General features: G+C 41.6%; 1 protein-coding gene across 1 annotated transcript in view; it reads left to right on the top strand.

The window, feature by feature from the left end:
* LOC112080413 (adhesion G protein-coupled receptor E3-like) overlaps window positions 1-9,498 on the top strand; it is a 13,298-nt gene extending 3,800 nt beyond the window's left edge. The window contains exons 2-8 of the mRNA XM_024146168.2: window positions 3,889-4,250; window positions 4,353-4,468; window positions 4,543-4,707; window positions 5,464-5,586; window positions 5,727-5,893; window positions 6,036-6,200; window positions 7,177-9,498. Of these exons, the coding sequence (XP_024001936.1) occupies window positions 4,680-4,707; window positions 5,464-5,586; window positions 5,727-5,893; window positions 6,036-6,200; window positions 7,177-7,344 (651 nt within the window). The 5' untranslated portion in view covers window positions 3,889-4,250; window positions 4,353-4,468; window positions 4,543-4,679 and the 3' untranslated portion in view covers window positions 7,345-9,498. The remainder of the gene's footprint in view (window positions 1-3,888; window positions 4,251-4,352; window positions 4,469-4,542; window positions 4,708-5,463; window positions 5,587-5,726; window positions 5,894-6,035; window positions 6,201-7,176) is intronic.
* The last annotated feature ends 1,686 nt before the right edge of the window (window positions 9,499-11,184 follow it).

Raw genomic sequence — 11,184 nt, 5'->3', positions numbered from 1 at the left:
TAACAACCAAGGCTTAAAGGACGGACTTGTACTTCCTGATTTGGCCTCGTTTTGAGGAAACTTCATTAAGAAATGCTAGCAGCCATGACGAAGTAAACAATAGTTGTCTTAAGGAGTGGTTTGATGTGGGTGTGTTATGTTCCATATCGTACCTTGGCTGGTTTTGTATTTGTCCCTCCTGAGTCACTGTAGCAACACATAGCACTAGTCTGAATTTAATCTAAATAAATCCAGAAATCTGTAATTAATTTAAAGAACGTTTTGGCCGAGCTTCAGTCGCGCAATTGGAACATCTAGGTAAGATGTTTGGTCTGGCTGCATGCTCAGAACTGATTTTCTGAGAACATAACATGTCTACAACGTCATCATCTGCAAGCTGTCAAACTATTGTAAATAAAGCACGAGCTACACACTTGTTTGTCAGTGCCAAATCACTTGTTAACTAACTTAAATTCTAACTCTGTGTTTGTTATGAAGCTAGCACAGTGTAGCTAGCAGGCACAATTGAGCAGCCAGGCACAATCAGTGATCAAAGTCACTCTGAGACTGCGACCCCTCCTCCGTTTCCGTGTTTGTGGAGATAAACTAAGCACACACGTCTCCACTCGCCAGTGACTTGATCAGCTGAGTGGCCTGGCTGCTCAATGTGCCTGCTAGCTACTACTTGCTAGCTTCATTAACAAACACAGAGTTGGAATTTAGTTAGTTAACAAGTGATTTTGGGCACTGACAAACAGTGTGTAGCTCGTGCTTTTATTTACAATAGTTGACAGCTTGCAGATGATGACGTTGTAGACATGTTATTGTTCTCAGAAATCAGTTCTGAGCATGCAGCCAGACCAAACATCTTACCTAGATGTCAATTGCGCGACTAAGACCTCGGCAAAAACGTCTAAATTAATTACAGATTTCTTGATTTATCTTAGATTAATTCAGACTAGTGGCTATGTTGTTGCTACAGTGACTCAGGAGGGACAAATAACAAAACCAGCCAAGGTACGATATGGAAACATAAACACACCACATCAAACCACATCCTTAAGACAACTATTGTTTAGCTTCAGTCATGGCTGCTAGCATTTCTTAATGAGTTATCCTCAAAACGAGGCCAAATCAGGAAGTACAGTCGTCCTTTAAGCCTTTGTTACAGCAAAACATTAGGGATTACGTCACATAGGAAGGAACCCCACAAAAAAGAAACAAGGAACATTCTCTTCACTATGAACCCACTATCTGTGAGTCACATTATAAATACTGGAACATGACATGGAGAGGACAGAGTCATTTACCAGTGGAACATTAAACTCCAGTCTGGCTTAACCCTTGCCAAGAGAGTTGGAGATTACAAATATATACAGTCAAGTTGAGTCAAAACCATTGAAAGCTTTTTACTCCGTACAAAACAGGCCAAGAACTTTCAGTGTTGACATATTAAGACTAGTCACCCTCTATATAATAGGGTTTTCCTCTCTATTCCAGTTGCAGGCTAACCAGTTTCCCGTCTATCTGCGGCATTCCTGGCTCTCTCTCTTCCATTATAAGTGCTGTCGGTAAGGGGTATTAGCGGTTATTATTTCCTCCATTCTAATATAAATATCTAAGTATGAGTTGTCCGTTTCTTCAGAAATAAAGGCACGACATCATACTGAAAGTACAATGAATTAGATCATTGCTCACCCAAAACAAGTTTTTTTTGCCTCTCATTAGGCTAGGCCTACAGAACTGCCCACATGGTGTAAAGACTTCCAAACACCCAAACTGACTTAAAGGCCCAGTGCAGTCAAGAACATGATTTCCTGAGTTTTATGTATATTGAAACACTTTGAGGTTGGAATAAGACTGTGAAATTGTGGACATTATGATAATGCCCTTTTAGTGTAAGAGCTGTTTGAAATGTCAGTCTGTTTTGGTAGGATGAAGTTTTGGCTTGTTGGTGACATCACCAGGCAGTAAATTAGTTAATAGACCAATAAGAAAGAGCGTTCCAAACCTGGGCTGTATCATAAAAATCCCCCATCCCCCCAAAAATAAGCTTTTTGGTCTTAATTTAAGGTTAGGCATGAGTGTTTAGGGTTATGTTTCAAATCAAATTTGAATTAAGAAGAGACATTTTAGAAATAAGCGGGGTTTATGACTTTGTGGCTGTAGTAACTAGTGACGACAAGTGCACAGAGAGAGATAGCTTTGTCAGGAAGACTTCGCGTTTTGTGTCAGCCAGACTTGAGAAATGTATGTCTGCCCTGAAACTTATCGTTGATCATCTTGAAGGAACATAGTGTGAGTGATATTAATATCGTAAATCTAAAGTCTCCACCATTTGATCATAGTTGCTTCTTAATTTCCAACAAGGCTGTTATCACAACAAATGCGTTTGCCATTCATTATCATGACTTTGATACTCTCATTCTCCAATAGCTCTTTGAAACTTTCTCTCTTCAGTTGGTTAATTGACCTACCTTTTGAGCTAACATAAATCTAGATAATGTAGCCTTTCAATGTATTAGGATGCTTCGGCTATGGGGGGAGAATTCCTCTAGGATTCTCAGAAAAATTATTGATTTCATGACAAATAGTCCCACCACACTTGAAGAAAAAACCCAGAGAACCCTCCTTCCATTTTTGTGTCTTTGTGATTACACTAAATGTTAAGCATTCAAACCCTTCCCCGTCAATGCTGATAGAGAAGTGAGAATGTGAAAGTTACAGGAAATGCTGCTGCAGGTAACTTTAAAAATGAGCATAAAGGTCAGACATCTTCAAAGAAATCAAGAGCAAGAGACATTTTGAAAGGAGAAGAAAGATACGTAGCAGTGCTTCAGAGTGAAATATGGATTCTAAGTCTGCTTCTTCGTAAGGCAGCTGGTTAATGTGGCCCTGTTGTTAAGAGTCTATACTGTGCATGTTGGTGTTTTAGATCAATGTGTCCTCGTATGTCTGATTCTTGGAGATAGACCCTTACACTAGAGTCTTAATTCAGGGATGGAACTCATGACGTGGTCTACGCAGAACTAGACTAATCAACCTTATGGGAATTGTTATGCAAATGGTCTTCTCTTGCCACACAGTCAGTTCCTCTTTGTTTTCGACTTACAAGAAAATGCCGTTGCTAGTTATGGCGGAAATATTTTTACTTCCCTGCGCTAAGCACATTCCGTGAGGTCGCCAAATGATTCTTTAGAACTAAAACCAAGCTGACATGTTGACATTAGCTCACCAGCTGTCAGAGATCATGGGAGCCATTCTATTTTACTGATTGTGGTCGGTCAATTTCTCTTTTTATTTGACCAACACATCGAGTCTGTTTAAAAGATTTAACATATGCATGTGTGGCAGTTTCAACTTTTCTTTATGTCTTCATTTAGCGCTACTCAAGGACCAAGGAGCAAGAGTTTACTAGATGTGCGAATGGCTTTTCTCAGCCGTATTCCAATCCAGGTTCTGAATTGTATTGGTAAGATGGGAGAATATGGGTTATAATTTCCTGCGTAGTATTTTGCTTTAGGAATGTGCTTTAATCAGTAATGTTGACCTCTGATATCTCCGCATTAACAGACCCTGTTTGGAACATTCAACATATATACTGTTTATTAGTGGGATAATCTATTCTTTCTAAATTCACCTCTTATCTCCCCTATGGAGATATAAAATGAGATGAACATCTGAAAAGCTATTCAACTTGCATTCAACACCATTGGATGCGACTACTATCATGCTATTTTGGCTTCAGATTGCTTGGCTTTTGAATCATGTGGTGGTCACCACAATCATATTTAAAGTGTGACTGTGTTAATGTGTGAGGGATTATCACCCTCTTTGTCAACATACAATCTTTAATCATCTTTCCATCTTCCACTACTTTTCCCTTTACCACTCTCTTTCTCTAATCAGACATAGATGAGTGTTTTTGAGAACCAACATTTTTGTGGGCAACGGGGGAATCTGTGTCAATCAGGTGGGTAGCTACCTGTGCAAGTGTCCCACAGGATTCAGTAACTACGGCAACAGACAAACTCAGTGTGCAGGTGAGAAACATTTCCTCTTGGTGTTGTTGTATTGGGTTTTGTCTAAATACTCTAAGGTGGCTACCTTTTGTCTGTCTTCCATGTACTAGCTGACTGTACTGAAGCACCAAACATTCTATGTCAGGTTTTATTCTGTACATAGTGTACTGTAGAATGGTTAGAGGTAATATGTCTCCATATTTTTACTTTAGGCTTAATTGTGACCAGTATGAAACACAGCCCGGACAGGTAAAGCTTTACTTTAGAATTATTAATTGAGAAAATAATATTTTTCCTTGATCTTGAAATGTTGTATGCATTTTCCCACTAATGCACATGCCCCCCTCCCAGACTCTACCAGGCTTGATAGTTTCTTGTCTCTGTTGAAAACAACTGTTTGGTGTTGAACAACACTCTACGTTGTCTGGACTACAAGACCGCTGTCAACTGGAGATGGGCTTTTGACAGTAAGTCACCACACAGAAACACACATGCAAACGCACACACACACGTACAAAACCCTTATGTCTCTCTTCTCTAGTTACTGGTTAATACCACGGATGTTCTTCAACTGGACCTCCAGTCCAATGGTCACCGTAGTAGCAGTGAAGTGAAACTAAGTTACTGAGAACCATTGAAATCTCGATCAGACTGATCGCTCCACTGCTGACAGAGAACATGACCAGGATAGAGACCAACCTCACAGGTAACACACACACACTGAGCACACGCTGACCACATATAATTTACTGACCACCTCGCAGGTACCTTTATTGAACAGATGGAAGACAGAGAGCTGGTTTCAAGCGGGGCGCAGCTGGTGTTTCCTTGTAAGGGACCACAGGAAGAGGCAGGTAGCTGGGTCCAGTGGCAGGCAGAAGGTCTTACACAACAAATCCAAAAAAGGCAACAGTACAGGCAGGGAAAAGACTAGTAACGTCCGGGAGATCAGGCAATAGGTTGATAAGAGTAATCAGGCAATAGGTTGATAAGAGTAAATCCGATAGGCTAAATACAGGCAGGGAATAGGCAAAAAGGCATCGTTAGTTTTTTCCTGCCTCACTATCATACACAGGAGGATTAATTACAGATGGAAAAACAGAGCTTCCCAATGAAGTGTATCACAAAACAAAACACTCACAATGATGAGGTGCAAAGAACTGAACTAAATAGTGTGTGATAATGATATACAGGTGTGTGAACAGGTGATCGAATTCAGGTGATTGGATCTGGAGATTGAGCTGTGTTCAGGGGATCTACGTGTTTGGGAGTGTGAGTTGGAAGCAGACTTTACAGTACCACAGGAAGACCACAATCTGAGCACCTTACTGACCATAAACGGAGCTCTAACAAGCACATTAGATTGTGTCAACTTTAAAATATAATTAATGCAATATTGTGTTCAGTAATGGTGATTTTTGGTCTTGGTCTGTGTTGATTTTGTCAATATGTTGAAAAACAGAGGTTGAGATTATGGTGAGGAGAGAGAAGACTCCACCTAAAGGACCAGTCAGCCTGACCAATGAGAACACTCAACTTGACACCACCTGGGAGACGGTGGTCGGAGATGACCAGAATTACCCAGGTAGCYGCAGTCCTACAGTACCAWTCATCTGCTCCAAATATTACTAAAGACATACATTGATAGATTCAYTTGAGATATTGTGAGTTGTACATGTTTTTGTATCAGGCCTTATGTTTTCTTGTGTTGTTTTTTGTGTGCAGGGTTTGCGTTTGTTGTTCTGCTCAGCTATAAGAATCTGGATAGTCTGAAGGACAACACTTCTCATCAGAGCCAGCAGCTCATGTCAAGTGCTGCRACGGTGTCCGTTAGCAACTCCAACACAACAAACCTGCCCCAACCGGTTAATCTCACTTTCAATCACCTGCAGGTAACACTTGTCTCTTCTTAATAGTTTCTGGCTGTCAGTAAAACATGTTTTTCATTGATATATTTYTCATGAAGTCACATTCTTTCACGAATTTACTGAGTCTAAATGGAATTGACCCCAACCCATATACTCTGTATCCTAGTCCAGTGACGTTGACCCCACCTGTGTTTATTGGTCGGATGAGAATGGACCGGGGGTGTGGTCTGGGCGGGGTTGCACCTCAGTGATGTCAAACTCCACCCACACTRTGTGCTCCTGCAACCATCTCAGCACATTCGCTCTGCTGAAGGGAATCCATCAGAGAAAGGTAAAGAGAAAACTAACCAGTTTTCCTTCGAACCTTTTTTTGCGAGTAAAGTACATGTCGCTTAAAATAAGTCATGACAGGCCTGATGGAAACAGAAAATATTTCGTAAAACTTTCTAAATGTCAACAAAACAAAATACGCTAGACAAGGTGGGATCTTTTTGTGTCTGTAAAAATATTTATGCAAGAAATGTCAGTGGAAACGCTTTTAAGGCCAAATAATGATATAATAACCATGATATGGAAGTAAACTTGGAGTCACGCTATAACGTGTGTGGTCCTCCCACTACGACTTGTCGGGAAAGCATGCAGTTTATTAGGCAACAGATTAAATATGTTTATGTTGAACTTCACAGGGTGGTGAATGTGCATGGTGATGAGCTTGATGCTGCTTTCAAATAGCGCTGTGGGTTTAAGGGCACGTTCCAATACCGGAGTGGGCACATTTGCTATAAAGCTCAAAAAAGAAATTGTGAGAAAACCCTCAGTAGAGTTGAAAATGCCATGTAAACCCATTTAACTTATATTTTTTATTYGGTACATGGACATTTTAYCACAAAGGGTATTTTTTATCTGCACTATGTCATCAAGCACARCCTTTTATCCGCAACAAGTCAATTTGATGAAAACACCTCTCTGGTGGTAAAATGCACATATTGTTTTAATGCTGATTTTAGAGTATTCCCATGTAAATCTGTCGCCAAATGGATGGAAACCTACTGTAGCTAGTGTAGCACATCTGAAGGGGGAGAAAATATATTCCCAGATATCTGTGTCAGAGACTATTTTTGGCTCATCTTGGCTTATCTGGAAATGTTCAATGTTTCAAACTACTAAATGTAAGTGTTTGATTCATTTGTCACATTATTTAGGGGAGTTTGATGCTTGTTGAGTGCTTAAGTGGCTGCTGTTGTGTTTGATTATGTTCATACTGTCTAGATGGTGTGTGTCTGATGCTTGTTTATCCTCTTCGGCAGGGAAGCGGGCAGCTGTCGTTGGTGATGTGGGTGGGTGTTTGTGGCACTGACCTGTGTGGTCCTGTCCTGATCACAACCCTTGGGTGTCGCTTTGTAGCCGCAAACGTCGTGGAGGACACCGGCGGCAACAGGATGTACAGCTACATAGAAAATAAGACATGGATTTGAACTAGTTGTGTTCTAAGAAAAGCTTTACTTGGAATTAATTTGTACATTGTCTCTTGGCTTGCAAGGACATCCAAATTGCGCATTTTTTATTTAATTAAGTATTATAAAAATGTATCAAACAAACAAAATATAAGAACAGAACTTTATGTGAATAGATTATACAATATCTCATGTATAGAACTCTTATCAGTTCTGGAGTGTAACATATGAGCTCTTATCTATATGTCAAAAAAGTCATTTTAGGCTCATGAGTTTGGCCTATAATTTGTAGCATGAATTTTCCTAGAATGTGGTATATCCATCCAACGCTGCATTTGTCAAGTATCAAGCCACTTTGTTGTTTGTTGTAACTATTTTCTGAGAGCTAATATTTTGCTCCAATCTGATTCAAATATCTAAATACAATCGGTCCCTTTCTTCAGCAACAAAGCTACACCATACTGAAATACAATGTATTTTACCATTGCTCTCCCAAAACATAGTTTTTTTTGCTGCCCACATGGTGTAAAGACTTCCAACACCCAAACTGACTTCAACCAGAAAGTGCCCTAACAAGAGCCAATGAAATACAAAAACCCCACACAAAGTGGTCTGTGATTGTTCAAAATCACGATCCCTGTGCCTTCCTGCTAGCCGCCGCTAGTTGATGGCTTTAGTGCTGGCATGCAGTTTGCACAGACGAGTTTTTGCAGCCTCAGCTGCAGGGCTTTGGGGAGCTTGCCTCCTTGGACGGATCTCCTTCAGCCTCTGCTGGGGGGTTTTGTGAGGCGGAAGTCACAGATGGTGGGGTAGTGGTTGTACATCACACGGCAGGTATGTGTGGAAGGGTTATAGCCCTCGGCACTCACCGTGACCTCGTACTCACCCGGGTTCAGCAGGCGCCAGTAGTCCCCGTCAGGTACTACAGTAAGGGCAGACACAAAATGGCTACTGGTAAGTGGTTGGCTTCTTTGGCCTACTAATTTCATAACACTATTCCTGTAGTGCCACCTAGGGCAATTGACAGCATCATTTTTAGGTTTCTTGTATCATTTACTGACATAAAAAAAAATGCATGTGAGGAGGGAGGGAGCCATCTGACTTAATATGGTGGTCTATGGCATCCACGTTGATTATAGGCATCCTCAATGGCAGCCTCTGTGTATTTGTCTCTGATTTACACCTTGCGTCCTCTATGGACCTTCAATAACAAAGCAAAAATATTAGAGTTAGGATAAACAACACCATCGTGTTGTGTTTAACTGCACTAGACACATTGATGGACCAACCTGCTCCATGTAGACCTGTAAGACTCTTTGTTGTCTCCCACTCGATGGAGCTCACTGGCATGAGGGAACTTATCAGGACAACTCCACTGTTACAGTGGACAGCTCCACAGTTCACACTAACACGAGAGAAGCAGCTGTGGTGGTTGCGCTTTATCAGCTCCGTGCACTCTATCCAATCATACACTCTTAGAGAAAACGGTTCCAAAAGGGTTCTGGCGGTGTTCCCATGAGGAGGACCCTTTTAGGTTCCAGGTGAACACTTTGTGAAAAGGGTTCTTCTTTCTACCTGGAACCAAAAGGGTTCTACCTAGAACCAAAAAGGGTTGTCGTGTCTGTGACTGTCATTAAATGTGAAGACTGTTATTTTATCAAATCAATTCTCTATGTGTAATTATTATTACGTGATTAAACTAATCATGTAAACTTATTAACTAGGAAGTCGGGGCACCCTGGAAAATGTTTTATGAGTCTCTATTTCCCAAATTGGACTCTTCAGATATTTTCATATCTTATTGATAAGTAATTCTCATTAATGGTATTGTACCTCATCAGTTCTCATTACTGAATGTCACAAACCCTTGGATATCTGCATGAACCCTAGCGTAAATGATGAATCAGCGATTTACAAATTGGCTTAATTTTTATTTACTAACTAACTAATAAACAGAAATACATAATCACAACCCCAAATTAGTTATACAAGGGTTACTACATGATACAAAGACAAAGTCCCAGCGGACGAAACGGATATGTGGCTTGGTAGATAAAGGAAAGGGGTGTGGACGCTCAAGACGGGAAACTCATAGCTGATAACTACACTCATAGATATTGCTACTACCTTACATGAACGACTGCTCATTCGAAAATAAATTGCAATTGACATATATACTGGTGTATGTCTGGCTGTCTCTCTGTGGTCACCGCCCCGTCTGCTGGAGAGTCAATCGACAGAAAGTCTCTGGTTGTGTTCATAATGGATACGTCAGGCGTACCCATGGTTGTCGCATAGAATAGATGTTTCGGTGGTGTTGGTATTTTGTCCTAGGCTTCGTACATTTCCAGCTGCAGACTGGTAGTTCGACGGCCTAGGATTTCTTAATTCTAAGTGAATTGATAGTCTCAGAATTTAACAATTTCCAGCTGTGTAGTCAGTGCTCCAGCGCTGTATGGTCTTATCCTTTGGTAGAGTTTGTAGTGCCTACCCATTTCAACAAGGGTAGTGTCATTCTCCATATTTTCTTGGTCTGATGGCCTATAGAATTGTAGCCATTCCAACGTGGGGACTCCGTCCTGGCGTTCTCTGACTCTTTGTACATTTTGTAGGAAGTGGTTTTATACTCTGTGGAAGAAGGGGCGGTTCGATGATGCCTAATGTGATGTTGGGCTCACGGGGGTGTGGCCACTGACTAGTTAACTTTATATGAAAATCCATACTCTCATTTAGAGGTTAACATCACATTACATCTTTTCACAAAGAGTGTCATGTTTAATCACATACGTTTCACAATATTTATATGTAAACCTGACAGCTGGGAAATGTACACTTTTAGGATACAGTTATGTGCGTTTCCTGTCCTTCATGAGATCACCAAATGAAACACACTCGACATGACTGTCCCCTCTATGAGAGAGAGCCGCTGTAGGCGGATCCACTGTAACCTGATCCTTCTAGATCGTCACAGGAGAGTTATGACAGGGTTTCTCAAATGGTTCTCCATGGGGACAGCAAAGAACACTTTTAGGTTCTAGATAGCAGCCAGAATCTCAGACAGCAGATCTGCCCTTTACGCAGCGCCTCCGACTTGTTTACATAAAACAACACGTCCCCAATGTTATGTTGGAATAACCCTTGGCCCTAAGCCCTTTATGGAGTGGCCACTTGCTGATGTTTTTTAAAGTGTCAATCACTCGAGTCTGCCACTTTTTTCTGGCAAGATAGAATTGATACGATCAGAGTGGAACAAAGGAGATGATTGTGGCCTTCAGGAAACAGCAGAGGGAGCACCCCCTATCCACATTGACGGGACAGTGTGGAGAGGGTAGTAAGTTTTAAGTTCCCTCGGGTACACATTCACGGACAAACTGAATTGGTCCCACCCACACAGACAGCGTTGTTGAAGAAGGCGCAGCAGTGCCTCTTCAACCTAGGAGGCTGAGAAAATTCTCTTGTCACCAAAGAACTCACAAATTTCTACAAGATGCACAATCGAGAGCATCCTGTCGGGCTGTATCACCGGCCTGGTACGGCACTGCTCCGCCACAAAACGTAAGGCTCTCCAGAGGGTAGTGAGGTCTGCCACAACGCATCACTGGGGGCACCTACCTGCCCTCCAGGACACCTACACCACCGATGTCCACAGGAATGCCCATAAAGATCATCAAGGACAACAACCACCCGAGCCACTGCCTGTTCACCCGTTATCATCCAGAAGGCGAGGTCAGTACAGGTGCATCAAAGCAGGGACCGAGAGATGGACTGAAAACAGCTTCTATCTCAAGGCCATCAGACGTTAAACTGCCACCCACTAACATCGAGTGGCTGCTGCAACATACTGACTCAACTCCAGCTCAC

The sequence above is a fragment of the Salvelinus sp. IW2-2015 genome, unplaced genomic scaffold (genome assembly GCF_002910315.2).
Source record: "Salvelinus sp. IW2-2015 unplaced genomic scaffold, ASM291031v2 Un_scaffold16323, whole genome shotgun sequence".
NCBI lineage: Eukaryota > Metazoa > Chordata > Actinopteri > Salmoniformes > Salmonidae > Salvelinus > Salvelinus sp. IW2-2015.
This window is presented reverse-complemented; position numbering and strand designations above follow the sequence as displayed.